Source organism: Acomys minous, assembly GCF_964271855.1.
Source record: "Acomys minous genome assembly, chromosome: 12".
NCBI lineage: Eukaryota > Metazoa > Chordata > Mammalia > Rodentia > Muridae > Acomys > Acomys minous.
The window spans coordinates 22711391-22730689 of NC_140493.1; the positions used below are offsets into that span (position 1 = coordinate 22711391).

Sequence of the window (19299 nt, forward strand, 5' to 3'; positions counted from 1 at the left end):
TTATGACAAGGCTACGGAGGGGGAAGGCTGCCTCCTAAAACACAACTTTGAATAAATATTTTTGCATCAGTTTGGAAAAAGTAACATAAAGGGCTCCCCAAACAAAAGCCTTTTTCTTCCTGCGTAATTGTGTGTTCCACGCCATGTCATCCCAATCAGCAGGCTGTTGTTTTCTAAGACGGGTTTTATGCCATTTGTGCTTCCCAGGAGACTGACTGGCTAAAGGACAAGGTTGAAGCGGGAAAAGAGAGGAAACCTTTTGTCTGCCGGTTTCCAAGAACTTGGACCATGGAGTTTGCCAGGAGGTTGGACAGCATCAACGTCACCGCCTTGCCGATAGTAGTACTGGCCGAGCAGCTGGTGGTGTCGCGGAAAGGGCCGGAGAATACTTTGCAGAAGCAGTTGACGAAACACCTACCCAGTATCCTTCTAAAGCTGTCAGCCACGCTCAGACCAAATACACCTACCCGAGCCTTACCACCGAGTGTAGCGAGTGCTCACAGTTCATATGTCACCTGTGAGCTCAGTCTATACGCCATAGTGATTCTCTCTCCAGTGTTTAAGTCCTTTCTAGCCGCTGCAGGAATGTGATGTTTTGAAGGGTTGCTTGGCTAGAGGTTTGTTTTTGAGACAGAGTTTCTCACTGTTAGCCTTGGCTGTCCTGGAACTGGATTTGTAGACCAGGCTGGCCTTGAACTTGGAGATCCGCCTGCCTCTGCCGAGTGCTGGGACTAAAAGCGTGCACCATCACCATCTGGGTGAGGTTTATTTTTTTCAAGCAGAAGGAACTCAAAAGAAAGATGCTCTGTGGACCAGGCTGACCTCAAACTCACAGAGGTCTGGCTACCTCTGCCTCCCAAGTGCTGGGATTAAAGGTGTACACCACCACTGCCGGGCAGGTTTTGTTGTGGTTTGGTAGTTGCTGTTGTTGTTTTGGTTGGTTGGTTTATTTGGTTTTGGTTGGCTTTCTTTGCTTCTCCCTTCCAAAGAATTAGGGCTGTAGACATAGTAGTAACTAGAAGCCAAGGGCTAGCCTTCTGTCCCTTGACAGGCAAGCTGGCCACCTAGATTTTTCATTTCCTCTGGCTGGCCTCACCTCTCCTCACCTGCTAGCCATCCTACTAGGGCTCTGTCTGCCCCCTCGGGCATCACTCTGGCTCTACTGCAGTGGTCCCCTCCCCCGCTCTGTCTTCACTGATCCTCATCTCTCTAAACCCTGCATTACAAAACCCCATCTCACAGTCCATCCAGCAAATAGCCCTCTCGAGTTATAAATAACCGCAGGCTTTAAGGCAACGCTGCCACCAGGCAGAGGGCACCTTCCGCTTCCTCGTTCCCACACGCCCCTTCAAAATCCTTCCCATCTCAGTCTGTAAAGGGTCTGACTTTTCTTGGGTCTCTTTCTAATGCGCCTCTTAGTCCCACACTCCACTTGGCCTTGTCTGTGTCACATGTCCCTCTTGGCACCATCACCGTCCAAGTACCTTCCCCATGGAAGGCAGAGTGAGCCAGCTTCATGGGGAAGGAGTGGATTGTCAGGATTTTGAGACTTACAGCCCCCTGTCCCGGGAGACCCTGAGGCTAAGACACGACGTGCAAATGGTGGAAAGGTAGCAGGCAGGTCAGACTGATCAGACACAAAGAGAGGCTCACGGGATAGATGACAATAACAGGATGCCCTTTGACCGAATCAATCTGCACCTGAAAATCTCCCTTAAAGAAATAGGCCAGGGGCTGGAGAGATGACTCCCATACTTAGAGGCTTACTGCTCTGGGTTCAGTTACCAGCGCCCACACCGTGATGTTCACAGCCACCTGGAGCTCTAACTCCAGGGGCTCCATGGGCCCTTGCACGCACAGGGTGCACATACATATGCTCAGGCACAAGCATATATACACAAAGTAAAAACAGCTTTTTTTTTTTTTTTTTTTAAGACAGGGTTTCTCTGTGTTAGCCTTGGCTGTCCTGGACTCGCTTTGTAGACCAGGCTGGCCTTGAACTCACAGCGATCCATCTGCCTCTGCCTCCTGAGTGCTGGGATTAAAGGCGTGTGCCACCAGGCCCGGCTGTAAAAACAGCTTTTTAAAAAGAAAAGTATTAGTGCCAGGTGTGGTGGTGCATGCCTTTCATCCCAGCACTCTGTCTAGAACTCCCCGCCCCCCCCCCCCCAAATAAAAGTATTCCAAAATTTGAAACTGTTCTTGGTGGCCACTCTCATCCCAGCGCTGTTTGTCATTATAAATGGCCTACAGAACAATGGCCCAGCGACAAGAAAGCACACTAAGGTGTGTGTTCTAAGTGGCCTGTGCTATGCTACTGAAACCATATTGTGAACATTGTTTGGCTGTCAGGCAGGTTCTTGTGACGAGGAGTCATGGAGGTGAAACAGGCACTGACATTGTAACTATGCTTCCAGAAAACACTGGAAGGGGCACACGCCTGAGGCAGGAGGAGCCTGTCCTCCCCTATCAAAAACTGAAACAAAATCCAGAAGGAACTCTCCCAAAACTTATATTGTATTATTGTCGTTGTTATTATTAATTTATTTTTATTATTTTGTTTTGTTTTTCAAGACAGGGTTTCTCCGTGTAGCCTTGTCTGTCCTGGACCAGCTTTGTAGGCCTGACTGGCCTTGAACTCATTGTGGTTGGGAGGCAGAGGCAGGCAAATCTGCCTCCCAGAGTGCTGGGATTACAGGCGTAGGACATCATGCCCAGCTCCTCCCCAGACCCTTCAATTATTATTTAGTATTATGTATGCAGCGTTCTGCTTGCATGTACACCTGCAGGCCAGAAGAGGGCGCCCGATCTCATCATAGTGGACCTTTGGAAGAGCAGACAGTGCTCTTAACCTCTGAGCCATCACTCCAGCCCTATCTCAAGGGTGGAGGGGAAGGCAGTATATGGATGGCTTTTTCCAAGGTAACTCCAACACAGGAAACTTCCTTTCCTCTTCCTCCTCTTTCTCTTCCTCTTCTTTTTTGTTGGCTCGCTTCCTCCCCCGACCCCCTTTTTTTTCTTGTTCTTTTAGAGCATATATACTATAGCCCTGGCTAGCCCAGAGATCACTATGAAGCCCAAACTGGTCTTAAACGCATAGCAACCCTCCTGCCTCAGTCTCCTAAGTGCTAGGATTACAGTCATGAGTGTTCACACCAGTTCACTGGTTTTCATTTATAATTTACAAAGTAACTCGCTTAAACAAGATGAAGTCAGGGGATGCTGGCAAAGGGAGTGAATCCGCAGACAGCGTGGCCTGGACCACGCCCCTGACCGAGGCGCTCTTCTGCGGCCAGGTGATCACTTCCTGGAGTTTCCTTAGCAGCCCGCCTCCCAGCATGCATCATTGGCTCCATGAGCCAGGTGAACCGGAAGATCACCCAAATAGACTTGGGCCTGTTGGACAGCACGTTGGTGAGTTGAAACAGATGCTGCAGCTGAGGCAAGGCCTTGGGGACGGAGGCTCTTAGTGAGGGTCCTCGAGCTGCTGCTCTTTGGGCCCTGCATTTCTCCAAAAGCGTGTTGGTACAGTAGAAGTTTCAATGTCCACTTTTTAAAAAATGTATGTCTCTGTGTGTCTGTCTGTCTGTGTGGGGCGGGGGGTGGGGGTGGGGGCACATGTGAGCAGGTGCTTCTGCAGGCCTGGGATTGTTGGAGCCCCTGGAGTGGAGCCACTCAGTGTGGAGAATGGGTACTGAACTTAGGTCCTCTGAAAGAGTAACAAGTGCTCCTAACCACTGAGCGACCTACGGCCCCAGCTCCAGCAGGCGGCTGCTTAGGAGGAGATTTAAACTCACAGTGAAACATACGCTGAGCCATTATGCTGGCCTTGATAATCTTTGTATGCATGTTTGTGTGTGTACGCATATGTATGCACATGTATGAGTGTCGTGTGTGTGTGTGTGTGTGTGTGTGTGTGTGTATTTTCAAGACAGGGTTTCTCTGTGCCCGATACTCTTTTCATGCATGTGGAGCCATTTTTTATGAGTGAGGAGTGGACCACGGGCATCACTCCCCAGCCCACCTCTGCTCTGGGACTGGAATTAAGTTGTGAACAGCAGGAGCTTACACGGACACACTCCCTGAAGTGGTTCTGTACCATATTCATGTGCTGTGTGAGCTTTCTAGTTAGACTGTCAGTTCAAAGTTCCTGTCAGAGGGTTCTCTTGAATTCTGACAGGAGGGAACGATCCTCAACATCAGGTACCAGGCCTGACAATAACCCATCTACCTCAGGGTGTTCACAGGGATGAGGTGGATAGTTACAACATGTGCCTGACCCAGCTAGGGCTTAGAAGGGCACATGGTCTCAGCAGGGGCAGTGTGTGTGTGTGTGTGTGTGTGTGTGTGTGTGTGTGTGTGTGTGTGTTGTGAGTGCACAGGGAAGAGGGGCAATGCCTGTGTGTGAGTGGTGTGTGTGAGTGTGTGTATGTGTGCAGAGGGGCAGTGTGTGTGTGAGTGGTTTGTGTGAGTACACAGGGAAGAGGGGCAGTGTGTATGTGTGAGTGGTGTGTGTGAGTGCACAGGAAAGAAGTTTACATAGTCTTCATGTCCTCTGCCATCCCACAATCCCTCCTGCTGGGAGATGCAGCCAGCACCTGCAGCCATAGCTCTGTCCAAGCACAGCACTAGCCCCTTGGCGGACAAGTGGTACATCATGAGGGCCACTAACATTCCCATTTCTTTCTTTCTAAGGTGAGGGTAGGGGAGCATTAGCGATCAGCAGTGGGCTCTGCTGAGAGGTCAAGGGTACCTCAATCACTAACAATGTTAACCCCTTGTAAGCAGCCCCATTTGACAGCTCTGTGCTGGAGTGTGACACACACTGAATACTTTCGGGTCCTTCTAGGGACCATGGGAGGTAGGTGGTATTAACTTCTTCTTCTTCTCCTCCTCCTCTTCCTCTTTTTCTTCTTTTCCTCCTCCTCTTTTTTTTCTCCTCCTCCTCCTCCTCTTCTTCTTTTTGAGACAGGGTCTCTCTGTGTATCCCTGGCTGTCCTAGACTCGCTTTGTATGCAGGGCTGGCCTCGAACTCAACATCAACCTGCCTGCCTCTGCCTCCTGAATGCTGGGATTAAAGGCATGCGCCACCACGCCTGGCAAATTATTACCTTCTTATAGAAAGATGCGGGTTCAGTCAGCACCCTACTCTGCAGCCTCTGCTTCTCACAAGTACAGCCAGGAAGTCAGCTTAAAGCAGGGGTGCTGGTCTGATGACACACAATGGCCTCATGTCAGTGACATTGGTGACCATGGTGCTTGGCTACATACTTTGTTCTGGGCTTTTGGATGCCAATAAGGGAACCCCAAGCCTGGCTCTTTTCCTTGGATTTTACATTAATCCACCTCCCCCTACTTTTTTTCTTCTTCTGGTTTTTGAAGGCAATTGAGACATATGAGTCGGAGAAGACGTCCTTAAAAGAGAAAACCCGCGGCAGCCCTGGAGACAGAGGCAAAAATTCTTTCTCAGCCTGAAAAGTATTTTTGTGGGGTTTGCTTTTATTGTCATTTGTTTGTTTAGAATAGTTTTTTTTAGCTGTTTTAGTTTTGTGGTGCTTGGCGTGGATCCCAGAGCCTTGCACATGCTTGCCACTGATGTGACCCCAGTGATTTTTTTTTTCTTTTAAGTCTTTGAATTGCAGTTGAGTAGGTAATCCAGAATTCTACCTAAGGTAGTCTTTGTCCTCTCCTGGAGTAGCATTCCATCAGACTTGACACTGGACAAGGAAGGAGGGAGGGACAGAGCCACACAGAGGGACTAACCCCGTCCTTTGATGCCCGTGCCTTCCCTGCATAAGGCCCCACCTGGTGGTGCCATCAGATCTACTTGACAAGAGTCCCTCTAGGAAGGAGAGCCTGCCTAGTGCACAGTGTCTGGTCTTCCCGGCTGCTTCTAACTGGAGAGGCCAGGAGACCTGTCACCCAGCAGCCTTAGCTCCCAGTAGCAGGTGCAAACCCCACCCCTCACTTCTAACTTCTCCTCCAATCTCTCAGCCAAGAAACCGAAGGAAGAGCCACCTATTTCCTGCAAAGGCTCAGAGCTCCGGAAAGCCAGAGTGGCCCTGACCAAAAGGGTAAGAGCCCATCACTGTGATGCTTTCCCAGTGGTCTCTACATGTACACACTTGGTGCCTAGATAGTGCTTCGAAGGTCCAGCAATCCTTTAACTCTAGAATTGCTTCTGTCTGTCACTCTTGAAAGGACAGAGCTGACCCAGCCCCAACAAGAGAGTCACAGAGCGCCATCTGTTACTGTTAGACATGAGCGTTCCCCCCTTTAGAAACAGAGTCCTCCCGTCTCACTGACATGGTGCCGCACAAGTTCATGTGCCTTCTACACAGCGGGTCCCCATGTCGCGCTCCACTCACCAGCCAGGCTGGTTATAGTGATTGCTGCTGACACGGCAGGAAGCGGAGATGGCTGTCTGGGGTCATGCGGCATGTCAGAGGAAAGGCACAGCTTTCCACTCAGCTCACTGACGTCAGGCCATCCCTTCCTCTACTGCCAACAAGTCCTGACTCACAGTCGTCCCTGTCCAGACTCACAACCATGGGCTGGGGTTGTGGCTCAGGGGTAGAGTGCTTGTTAGCGTACACAAAGCTCTGACTCCAGCATTGAAAAAAAAATAGCTTCAAAAAGAACCCACAAAGCTGGTTATTTATACTACCCAGATCCCCTGTACCCAAAGCCTTAGGAAACAGCGAATTACTGTTTAAAAAAAGAATCTAATTATATTTCTTTTGTATGTATGTGGGTGAGTGTAGGTGTGGGTGTGGGTGCACGTACCATGACACACATGTGGAGGTCTGAAGACAACTAGCAGAAACCAGTTCTCTCTTTCTACCTTGAGAGTCCCGGGGATTGAACTCAGGTCTTCAGACTTGGCGGCTGGCAGCTTTACTCACGGAGCCATCTCGATGGCGCCTACTTAACCATCCCTTATTTTCTCTCTACAAAACTGTTGCACTGTCTTCCTATAGAAAGGGAAGGAAGGCACCATATTGTTTTAAACTGTCAAGATGATGGAGCCTACTTTCATGTTTCGCTTCTTTTTTTTTTTCTTCAGCAAACAGCAGATAAGAATCTGCTGGCAGAGCTACACCAACACCCCCCGTTTGATGAAACTAAGCCTAACAGACTTCCCAATGGCGTAGAGTTCTGCGACATGGTGGGCAACGTGATCCGGTCTGAGAAAAACACCCTCAGTGGCAAGGTAAGGAAGACAGCAGAGAGCAGGTCCTGCCTTAGGCCAGCCCTCCCCTGACTGTGCGTGTGTGTGTATGTGTGTGTGTGTGCGTGTGTGTGTGTGTGTGTGTGTGTGTGTGGTCAGAGGACACTGTGGGAGGGATGGAACCCTGTCGTCAGTATTGGCAACAGTGCTTTTACCTACTGAGCCATCTCTCCAGCACTGTCAGTAAGTTTTGAGCATGTGTCCCATGAAAAAACCTGGAGCGTTCACCTTCATAGACACAGGCCTGTCTGTGGGCTGCGTGCTGGTCTGTCAGCCACTCTCTGGCACTTCAGTAAGCTGACTCCTCCTATCTTCCAGTCAGGACACCTATGGTTTGGATGTGAAGGATCCTCCAACAAGGCTCATGTGTTATTTATTTATTAATTCTTTTTCGTTGTATTTTTTCTTTCTTTCTTTCTTTTCTTTTCTTTTTCTTTTTTCTTTTTTTTGGTTCTTCCAGACAGGGTTTCTCTGTGTAGCCTTGGCTGTCCTGGACTCACTTTGTAGACCAGTTTGGCCTCAAACTCACAGCAATCTGCCTGCCCGAGTGCTGGGATTAAAGGTTTGGGCCACCACACCCAAGCTTAAGGCTCATGCGTTAAAGGCTGGTTCCCAAATGTAGTGGTCAGAGGTAGGGCTTTGGGGAAGCGATTGGCCATGATGTCCTGCCTTCTTTGTCATTGCATCGATGGATTCCTGATTTGATGGCATAACTGGGGATTAACGCCAGTTGTTTTTCTCATTGCGCATGGTTTCAGAGCGGTCAAGTGGATGTGTCTCTGTCTATGGCAGTGGGAGGTGGTGGCTGCTGGTTTACATGGTGGTAGATAGGAAACAGGGCGGAGCAGAAGACCCACACTACGGTTGGGCTACCCCTTGAGAGCTGTGCACAGAGCTCTAGAAGGGAGAGTGATGATGCTCACGGATGCTCTGTGCCTACGTGAGGCAGTGTCAGAGGCAGGCAGCAACTGTGTGGACATCTGCAGAGGGAAGATGCTCACAGCACTCTCGGCAACCACGTAGCTGGGCCTCTTCATCTTTTATGGTCGCATCATCTCTGTCCCCCACAAAAGCTCTGGTCTCTTAAACAGTCACCCGCTCTGGTCCCTGGGAGTCACATGTCAGCTGTACTGACTGTTACACTTCACTCCTTACCCCCATCAGCCATCTCCCTGTCTCTATTTCTCTTACTCCATTTTTTTCTTCACCCCCATCCCTTCCTCCCCTTCTTTCTGGTGCCTTCCTGCTGCCTGACTGTGCTGAGTCAGTCCCATCTGAGTGAGAGGAAGAATGAAGGTGTGTGATTCAGTGGCAGACACATAGGCAGCACTCAATAATCTATCTTCTATTTTATTCTATTACGGGGCAACATAAGCTAAATTTTCTGCTCCTCTGAGCTTGTGAATAATTGCTTTAATTTTGACTTACATGTGTTTGTTACTGATTCGGTAGAATCTCGTGGCTCTGTCTCTTGCATTTGTGTAATAGCCACACTGTCCAGAGATGAGAGGGGGAGGAGGTAGCTGGGTGGCCCCCATCCCGAGTTATGGGTTCCCAGTACTGGCTCTGCCACTTGCTTGCCATAACACTTTGGTCCTCAGAGTCCTGACTGTGGGGCCTCAGTCTCTTAGTATGTGATAATACTGTGTGCTCAAAGCTTCCAACCAGGTTAAGAGAAAATGTAATGTCACTTAGCTTAGGGTTACAAAAATCATGAGGACTCACTGAATAGTTAGGGGCCTTTTTCTTTTCCCCCATTGCTGGGGAATCAGCACTCAGAAGGCTGAAGTAGGAGAAGTCACAAGTTACAGGCATAGGTGACAGAGTGAGACCCTGTCTTGAGCAACAACAGCAGTGGTAATAATCACAGCAGGGGCAAAAACAACAACAGTGGTAATAATCACAACAGCAATAATAATAACAATAGCAGTAGGCCAGGCGGTGGTGGCGCACGCCTTTAATCCCAGCACTTGGGAGGCAGAGGCAGGCGGATTGCTGTGAGTTTGAGGCCAGCCTGGTCTACAAAGTGAGTCCAGGACAGCCAAGGCTACACAGAGAAACCCTGTCTTGAAACACCCCCCCCCCCAAGGGCTGGAGAGATGGCTCAGTGGTTAAGAGCACTGCCTGCTCTTCCAAAGGACCTGGGTTCGATTCCTAGCACCCACATGGCAGCTCACAACTGTCTGTAATGCCAAGATCTGACACCCTCACACCAATGCACATAAGTTAAAATTAAATAAAAAATTTTAAAAAAAGAAAAGAAAAGAAAAGAAAATCCGCCCCCCCAAAATAGTGGTAATCATAACAACAGCAGTAATGACAACAATGACCCCAATAATAATGTGTTTTCTTTTCTTTTCAAGTCTTTCTGTTCAGACAGAGAATTGGAGAAGTTTCTGACTTCTCCTTTTCCCAGTGCCATATGGCTGGATAGCTTTTGGTGGATATTTCATGACAGGTACCAGGTAAATGTGAATCTGTTTCCTCCTTTGCTTAACTTACTTTCCTGTGGAACAAAGTCCTGTTACTTTAACATGAGCAACAAGCCCCTCCAATCCCATGAGTCACCTCTACACCTACCCAGGCTCCTCCCACGTACCTGAACTTCAGCCTTACCCAATGTCCTGCAGCACCCCTGAGCTTGAATAGACAGTCTCTACTAAGTAGTAGGTCTAGGGCAGGGGTGTGAGGAGAACTTGGCACTCCTGGGCCAGAGTTAGGAGTTTTCCTTCACAAACACTTCTTTGTAAATGTGGACAGAAGACAAGCAGCTTATTCCCCAAAGCATATGAGGTCAGCTCACTGGAGAATAATATTTCTGATGTGAGAGCCGTGCTTCACCTGAATCGCAGACCCAGGCCAGGTGTAGTGGTCCATATCTGCGGTCAGCTTGGGGTTACCTGGTGAGGCCGAGGCCATGTCTGGTGAAACAGCAAACAAACAAACAAAAAAAGCATGGAAGCCTTTGGCTGCTGCATCAAGGATGCTAGTGTCTCTCTGCCTGTCTCTCTTCTGGCAGCCGAACAAGGAGATCCAGAACAAGCTGTTCGACCGAATAGCCCAAAATTATGCCCGCCTATTGTTCACGAGGGTCTGGTCCCACTATGAAGAGGCACTAATAAAAGTGAGTGTCACCTGCTGCTTAGCAATACCTCTGCTGGCAAGACGATGCCCCAAACAGGCCTTCCATAAAGGAGTAATACGTATTTGTGCCCTAGCTTGTAATTTAGCCGTTATAGTCACTGGGGAAGATGTCACAATATGTTCTGAATGGCAAAAAAAATCAATTGAATGGTTTTTTTTTCTTTTTTCTTTCTTCCTTTTTTTTTTTTTTTTTGTTTTTTGTTTTTTTGGTTTGGTTTGGTTTGGTTTGGTTTGGTTTGGTTTTTCAAGACAGGGTCTCTCTATGTTAGAGAGGGTCACTTTGTAGACCAGGCTGGCCTTGATCGAACTCACAGCGATCTGCCTGCCTCTGCCTCCCGATTAAAGGCGTGTGCCACCACGCTTGGCTTTCTTTTTGGCTTTTGTTTTTTGTTTTTTGAGACAAGGTTTCTCTCTGTGTAGCCTTTCCTGTCTTGGACTTGATTTGTAGACCAGGATAGCCTTGACTCACAGAGATACACCTGCCTCTGCCTCCAGAGTTCTGGGATTACAGGCGTGTAGCACCACTGCCCAGCTCAACTCAATGTTTTAAAACTATGTATATAGTAATCACACATTTTGTAACAAACGACTCAGCTCACGGTATATCATGTCTTTGTCAGTGGTCCTATGAGATTAGATCACACAGAGGTGAGAAGCCGTTATAGTTTGTGTAAACACAGTCTGTGATGCTCATACGATAATGAAATCATCTATTGATGCAGCGGTCAGTGTATCCTCACCATTAGATGATAACACACATTCTGTGTGTACAAGCACACACATGCACATCCAGGAACAGAAAAAAAAATCTGTGAAATATTTGCCAACTTCTGAATAATGGTTATCTCTGAGGAGTGAGGTCATGAGAGATTTTACTGTTCTTTTTTTTTTTTTTTTTAAGAATTAAAACAGTTTTTATTTTATGTATGTGGGTGTTTTGCCTTTGTGTGTGTGTGTGCCATGTTCACATAGGGCCAGCAAAGAGCAGATGACAGGGCACTAGATCCCTGGGACTGAGTTACAGCCTGCTGTGAGCCACCATGTAGGTGCTGGGAATTGAACCTGGGTCCTCTGGAGTAACAGCCAGTGCTCCTAACTGCTGAGCCATCCTTCTAGCCCCTTTGGTATTCTAGTTCATGTTTCTGTAGTTTTCAAATAAGCGTGTAATGTTAAAACGAGAAGTGTAAACATGTATATTTTTTGTGTGTATGTGTATCTGAACTAAAGAGCACTAAGGGGAAGAAAATATGTCAATATTTAGATAATTTTGCCAGGCGTGGTGGCACATACCTTTAATCCCAGCACTCAGGAGGCAGAGGAATATGGATTGCTGTGAGTTCGAGGCCAGCATGGTCTACAGAGCAAGTCCAGGACAGCTAAGGCTACACAAAGAAATCCTGTCTCGAAACAACAACAACAACAAATTTAGATAAATTTTACTTGGGGAAGAACAATGTAAACATGATCCAGGGGGAGTAGCCATAAAGCATCCACAGCGTGTGTGTGTGTGTGTGTGTGTGTGTGTGTGTGTGTGTGTGTGTGTGTGATGTGTGTGTGTGGTATGTTTGTGTGTGTGTGTGTGTGGTATGTGTGTGTGTGTGTGTGTGGTGTGTCTGTGTGTGGTATGTGTGTGTGTGTGTGTGGTATGTGTGGTATGTGTGTGTGTGTGTGTGGTATGTGTGTGTGTGTGTGTGTGGTATGTGTGTGTGTGTGTGTGTGGTATGTGTGTGTGCGGTATGTGTGTGTGTGTGGTGTGTGTGTGTGTGGTATGTGTGTGTGTGTGGTATGTGTGTGTGTGTGTGTTGTGTGTGTGTGTGTGTGTGGTATGTGTGTGTGTGTGTGTGTGGTATGTGTGTGTGTGTTGTGTGTGTGTGTGTGTGGTATGTGTGTGTGTGTGTGTGTGTGGTATGTGTGTGTGTGTGTGTGTGTGTGGTATGTGTGTGTGGGGGGGTGTATGTGTGTGTGGTGTATGTGTGTGTGGTGTGTGTGTGTGTGTGGTATGTGTGTGTGTGTGTGTGTGTGGTATGTGTGTGTGTGTATGTGTGTGTGGTGTGTGTGTGTGTGTGGTATGTGTGTGTGTGTGTGGTATGTGTGTGTGTGTGTGGTGTATGTGTGTGTGGTGTATGGTTTTTTGTGTGAGACAGGGTCTCACTCTAGCCCAGTCTAACTTCAAACTGACTATGTATTGTTGACTAGCCTCAAATGCTCCATCCTCCTGCCTCAGTCTCCAAGTGAGAATTACAAGCCTGTGTCACTACAGCCAGCTATTAACTGTATGGGTTTTTAAAACTACTACTACACACAATTAAGATATAAATAACCAGCTGGGCGTGGTTGTGCACTCCTTTAATCCCAGCACTCAGGAGGCAGAGGCAGGCAGATCTCTGTGAGTTTGAGGCCAGCCTGGTCTACAGAGCAAGTTTCAGGACAGCTAGAGCTGTTACATAGAGAAACCCTGTCTCAAATAAAAAAACCACAAAAACAGACAAACAAATGAGAAATCCACCAAGGAAGAAGTATGGGTAGGAGAAAAGTTTACACACGCGCGCGCACACACACACACACACACACGCACGCACACACACACACACGCGCGTGCGCACACACACACACACGCACGCGCACACACACACTAAAAATAATAATTAAACACCCTTGGAGCTAGGGCTATAGCTCAGAAATAGAGTGCATCTCAACATGCGTAAGGTCCTAAGTTTGTTCCCCAGCATCACACAAAGAGAAGGGGAGAGAGGAAGAGAGGAAGAGGAGAGGAGAGGAGCCCCTTTAAGCCTGAATAGTGGTTCATGCCTGTAATTCCAGCATTCAGGAGGCTGAGAGATGATTTTCCTAAGTGCTTGGGCTGTGTAGTGAGACCGTGTCTCAAAACCAAAGGAAACAGAAACAAAAGCAAACCTGCTCCGATTGGGGGAGATGGTGTAAGGGGGAGGGGCGTGTGCATGTTTGTGGACACGTCTCCGTATCTTGCTATTTCCTTGGTTGTGCTCTGGGCATGCGGAGGGGTGGGCGGTGTGGGGGGATGGAGGATGCTGGCTGAGCAGACCAGTGTTCCTGAGGAGCATCCTCAGTGACCCCAGGGGAGGCAGCCCGAGGTAGAGCGGAAGGCAGCCCGGTGCTGGGAAAGAGTTTGGTCACAGACCCTTGGCTCTACCAGGGCTCTTTCCTAAGGCCAGTGACGCTGGGACTGACGCTGAGTTCTGCTCCCTCCCCAGAGGCTCCCTTCACTTCTGAGCAAAGGCCTGTATACCAGCTTCTGCTGCTGCTTCCCCCAGTCCTGGTTCAACACCCACGAATTCAAGTCGGAAATCTGTAACACCATGGACCTGTGGATTTCAGGTGAGAAGGGAGGGGCTTCCTGCCAACCAGGGGAAGAACTTGGTGCAGCAGGCGGGTGTGTTCCCTCTCCATCAAGGGAGCCTTCCTGGTCTCTTTTTTTTTTTTTTCGAGACAGGGTTTCTCTGTGTAGCCTTGGCTGTCCTGGACTCACTTTGTAGACCAGGCTGGCCTCGAACTCACAGTGATCACCTGCCTCTGCCTCCCGGGTGCTGGGATTAAAGGCGTGCGCCACCACGCCCGGCTCCTGGTCTCTCTTTAACAGTAATATGCTTGGGGTTGAGATGCTATGGCAGGGATTTTGTGAGGTCAAAGCCAGGCTGAACTCGTGGCAAGACCCTGCCTTAAAACAAACAAACAAACAAACAAAAAAACCCACCATGAATACAACAGCCAAAATGAACCATAAAGAAAGTTAAAGCCCGGGCATGGTCCCGGCACTTGAGAAGCAGAAACAGGAAGGTTGCTATGAGTTTGGGCTAGCCTGGGTTACATGGGGAATAACCAACAGGAACTGAGACCCATCTCAGAACACCAGAGAGGAAGGGAGGGGGAAGGAAAGAGGGAGGGATGGAGGAGGAGGGTGGGAGAGAGAGAGAGAGGGCGAGGATGAGAGTGAGAACTGAGCGGCAGTCCAAATTCCCCTCCCCTTGTAGACAGTTCTGAGAGATGTCTGCCCGATCTGAGCATCTCTGCCTACCCCACCCCACCCCCATCTGCAGGGAGCAAGACATCCTTTCCTAGGATGCCGAAGTGTCGGCTGGGTCCCGTTAGTTACCCACGTGTCTCGAGCTGACGGACCCCAGAGCAGCATGACCCACGCGGCCACCACAGCCCACTTGAGCACACACTGTGCCAGCTGCACACGCATCGCAGCTGTCTTCCTCCTTCCCCCCACATCTCAGTCTAAAGCCTTCTTGAGGTCACTGAATGCTGCTATTTATTGTGAGGGTTTTTTTGTTTTTTTGTTTTTGTTTTTTTCCTGTCTAGATACTGTGAGAAATGGGCAACTCTTACATTTTATGTTGGGGGCAGGAAGTAACGACAAGGTCACTTCCTCATAAGGAGCTCTATAGGTGCAGTAAGGAACCGTGGCTGGGTCACAGGGTAGGACCGGCATGCTTTGGGGGGAATCTCTGTACAGGCTGCCTAGCGCTCACCGCCTCCTTCCCACAGGAGTCACACAGAGGCCATTTATCTACCTGCCAGGGAGATGTACCTACTAATGTGTGGTGTCTCCCCAGGAGAAGCACATCAGAGACTCAGTGGCCAAGGTTTTCATTCAGGGTCATCATGGAGTCACCTCTGTCTCTCTGGCATCACAGTTCTGGAAGGCTAGCGTTCAGCTAAGCCATACTGTATACTGACAGCCAGGAGCAATAGTTCACCCACTAGAAATTGTTTAGTTTAGTTTTTTTTTTTTTTTTAAGAAATAGTTTTATGTCAGGGTAAGGAACTATTTGCTGCCTGTGTTCCCAGACTCCAGCTAAGGCCTGGCCTTGCAGGACTTTCTCAGGCCAGCAGCCTTGGGCCTGCTGCATCGACTCTTTGCTGCGCACCCATTTAGCCCTCTGACAAAGGTCAAAGAAGTCCGAGAGCAAACATGTTTTATTGGGACCCAGGGTCGTTAGGTCTTGGGTCACTGTGGCACCCTGCCTTTCATTCCCCGCCTTCTTCCTGCTGATTTTTTTGCTTAACCAATCACCAGAAATAAACCTCCTGTCTACCCACATTGCCCAGCGGAGGCCGCAGCACTGCACATGGCTCAGCTTTCTCCAGTGACCCTTGGAAGTGTGAGCTTAGCACAACAGTGTGTTGAAGAAACCTTCGCTGGGTACTTAACTGCTGCCAGGTCTAGCAGGAGGCGCTGGGGACATGGACATGACTGCCCCTGCCCTGCCTCCTGGGGAGGGGAACTCATGGTCCAGCAAGAATAAGGGATGACAAGCAGGGAACCAGGCAACCAGGCAACTGCATCATCTTTATTAGCACTTGTCACAGAGCCACGCACCGAGGTACCAGAAGATGGTGGGGCAGGCGGCATTGTCCCATTGCTGCAGGTGAAGAAACCCTCTAGAGAGGAAGTGACAAGGCCAGGATAACGCCAGTAGCAGATCTCAGGCTCCCTGTAACCGGAAGGAGGCCCGAGGCCTCTGCCTTCCCTTGTCCTGATCCATTCTCATGGCTGCAAGTGTCCATCACCAGTCTTGGCTTCTTTCAGGGACATATCCTTGCCCACAGAGCTATAACAATTGGGACTACTCAGAGCTGGATCCAGAGAGGTTCCGGAGAGAAGAAATGATATTACAGAGCAGTCGTCTCATAAGGGGTAAGCTCCCAGCTGTTTCCCTGTCACTCCTGCCCCCTAACACAACCAGCCACCACGTAACTGAGGCAGGGGTACCAGGACATTGATGTCCCCACCAGATTATCTCTCAGACCTTCAGACTGGCCACCAAATAAATAAGACATTGAGCATTTATGCATTGTATATGAGGAATAGGATTTCCACATTTGGTGGAAAGGCTGGGGGCAGCCAGCTTGGTGTCCTAGCATGTACAGGACCATGGGTTCCATCCCCCAGAGCTATAAGCAAACCAGCAAGTCCACCCTCTCGTCTATTCTCCCATACTGTATCAGGTCTGAATGTTCTAGCATCGTCCATGAGGTCTGGTGTGTTCTATATGCTGTACAGTCCGTTGTACAGTGGAAAGTTAGTGGTTAGGAGCCTATGAGTTTAGTGGTGTCTGGAACTTGCTGGAACCCCTGGGCCCTGTTTCATCCTCATGACAACCAATACGCGTGTCACAGACAAAGACCCTGATGGTCAAAGGAGTAGCTTGTACAATAGCGACCATGTCATGTCATAAACATGTCTTGGTGGCACATACCTCTAACCCCAGTACTCGAGAGGTGGGAGCAGGAGGCTTTCTTCAAATCTGAAGCCAGCTTGGTCTACTACAGAATAGAAAATTCTCCTGCCCCCACCTCTGTGAGTACTCTGACTACAGTTGGTTGGCAGTGATGTTTTGCTTGGTGGCTGGTTTGGGAGTCGGTGACATGTCATGTCATGTCATGTCATGAGCTCTGTGAGCCAGGCCCTGTGCTGACAGAACCACTGGGCATGTAAGCCCTGCCTCTCCTCCTTACCCAAGGGCTATGGAGGCACTTCAGCCACTACATGTGGGGTGCTCCTGCCTTGGGTGGAGACAGGGTTGCAGAGGCCACAGGGAGCAGTGCCAGGCCCTGACCCTGACAGTGCAGAGTGTCCACACTGAGATTTGAAGGTAAGCGTTTCAAGCAGGCGAAGGGAAGATCAGTGCTGTAGAAGAGCTGGGGGTTCAGTCGTCAGCTCCGAAGGCTGACCAAGACCCACACCACCTGCGGCCACAGTGCATGGGGTTCCAAGGAAGATCCTTCCTGTCCCCTTTTGCGCAGAGCAGGCTGTAGCGTCTGTCTGGAAATGGTAACAGCCACCTCTTTCTCAGGACCAGACCCTGCCACCTGTCACTGTTCCAAGCAAACAGATGTGCTTTCCTTAGTTAGCAGATACACATGGGGATTTTTTTTTAAGTTATGAGGGGAAAAATATGAAGAAACTAGTCCTTAAATTGTCTTTATGCTTGCCTCCAATATTTTTCTTGATCAATTGTATGTTTAACAACTTGTCATATGATAATTTTTGTATTTTGGTGGTTTCAGCAAGTGTGCTCTAACTACTAAGCCATCCCTCTCACCCTAGATTTTCTTTTTTAAATCTTTTGTCCAGCTAGACCTTCTGGCACATACTTCTTTTTTTTAAAAAATATTTATTATGAGTTATCTATCATCAAACACACACCAGAAGAAGGCATCAGATTCCATTACAGATAGTTTTGAGGCACCATGTGGTTGCTGGGAATTGAACTCAGGACCTCTAGAAGAGCAGCCAGTGCTCTTAACCACTGAGCCATCTCTTCAGCGCCCCCTGGCACATACTTCTAATCCCAGCAGTAGGGAAGATGAGGCAAGAAGAGGATTGCAAACTAGAGGCCAGCCTGGTCTACACAGAGAGTACAAGGCCAGCCCAGGCTAGTTAATAAGGGCCTGTTTCAAAAGCAAACAAACAAATTTAAGGCCGAGTGTAGTGGGGTATGCCTTTAGTCTCAGTACTTTGGAGGCAGAGGCAGGTGGATCATTGTGAGTTTGAGGCCAGCCTAGTTATAGTCAGAGTTATATAATAGAGAGACTCTGTCTCAAAAGAAAAAAGAAAGCGAAAATAAACAAAAGAACATTTTATATGGTATTTACTTGTTCAGTTTCTCAGGATTCCAGTTTTCTATGACACCACTATAGGTTTGTTTTGTTTTCCTGTGCACTGTGCCCCGGACATGTGGCCTTGTAGACGTTATTCTTCTATTTATTTATTTATTTACTTACTTATTTATTAGCTGGAGTTACAGACAGTTGTGAGCTGCCATGTGGGTGCTGGGAATTGAACCCGGGTTCTTTGGAAGAACAGCCAGTGCTCTTAACCACCGAGCCCATAGACGTTATTCTTTGGCTAGCTCATCAGCTCTGCCTTCCTGAGCAGAGGCCCGTGCTTGCCCGGGGCCAGTTCTGATTTGGTTCTGCTCTTGCCAGCGCTTGCAGGGGCATTGTCTCAGTGTTCTCACAGTCTCTCGTGGTCAGACACCACAGAGCAGCTTTTCTGTCTCCTAGGAAAATATTTCTCCCTCTTCAATTGTAAGAAGGCCTCCATCCAGAAGGCGGAACAAAAGAGCAAGAGACTCCGGAACCTTCCGGTGAGTGAGGAGCACAGACGGCGGGGGGGGGGGGGGGGGGGTGTGGGGGTGTGGGTGAGGGGGGGTGGGATGGGGGGGTGGTTGGGAGGTTGGGGGGTGACGACCTCCACAGCGCCCCCAAGCACAGACAGAAAGGGGATGGCTGAGGGCCAACTGCCCCCTCAGAGAATAGCATCAAAATATTATTCAGTGTTTGGGCACTGCCTCCACAGCACCCAGGACAAATAGGTTTCTTTGTACTGAAACACAGAAAGCCTTCTGGCATTTATTGCAAGAACCCAGCTGAGAGATCCCATCTTCTGTCCTGGAAATAGAAACAATCAAAAACTGGAACCTCGGAAGCAGCTGACATGCGGATGGCGAGCCAGGACAAAGGCAGCATTTGGTGGGCTGAGCTAGAGCCTCTTGCCATGAACAGACAGCTTCCCATCTGCTCGGGGAATGCAGCTGGCTGCAGTCAAAACATACCCGAGAGCTCAGAATTCAGTCAGGGCACCAAACCACAATTCCTCTGAGACCAACCCGTCATCTGCCCTTGTCTTGCTAATATATTGAGGACTTGCAATAGATCGGCTTCTTCTGTGACTCAGGTGTAAGTCTTTCAGGAGCCTAGCAGAGACTCAAGTCTTCCATTCCTTTAATGGGTTTTAAAGAAGGCGGTGGAAGGCAGCTTCTAGAAAGAGGAAGTTGAATGGGAAGATGGCTCTGTTGACAAAGTACTTGGCATATAAGCTCAAAACCAGAACCACATACGTGTAAGGGTTCAAGTGGGTACGGTGCCATACGCCT

At 48.9% G+C, this 19299-nt stretch overlaps 1 protein-coding gene across 5 annotated transcripts in view; it reads left to right on the forward strand.

The window, feature by feature from the left end:
- Nucleotides 1-19299, forward strand: part of FAM227A (family with sequence similarity 227 member A) — a 56228-nt gene that overhangs the window by 12839 nt on the left and 24090 nt on the right. For 3 of the 5 annotated variants that reach the window (XM_084751201.1, XM_084751200.1, XM_084751202.1), the window contains 10 exons: nt 208-421; nt 3338-3414; nt 5383-5452; nt 5995-6074; nt 7067-7213; nt 9595-9696; nt 10251-10355; nt 13606-13729; nt 15948-16055; nt 18428-18510. In XM_084751201.1, coding sequence (XP_084607327.1) covers nt 289-421; nt 3338-3414; nt 5383-5452; nt 5995-6074; nt 7067-7213; nt 9595-9696; nt 10251-10355; nt 13606-13729; nt 15948-16055; nt 18428-18510 — 1029 coding nt within the window. In that variant the 5' untranslated portion in view covers nt 208-288. Of the gene's footprint in view, nt 1-207; nt 422-3337; nt 3415-5382; nt 5453-5994; nt 6075-7066; nt 7214-9594; nt 9697-10250; nt 10356-13605; nt 13730-15947; nt 16056-18427; nt 18511-19299 lie in introns of those variants that run through there. The other 2 variants (XM_084751203.1, XM_084751204.1) reach the window with 2 other exon arrangements.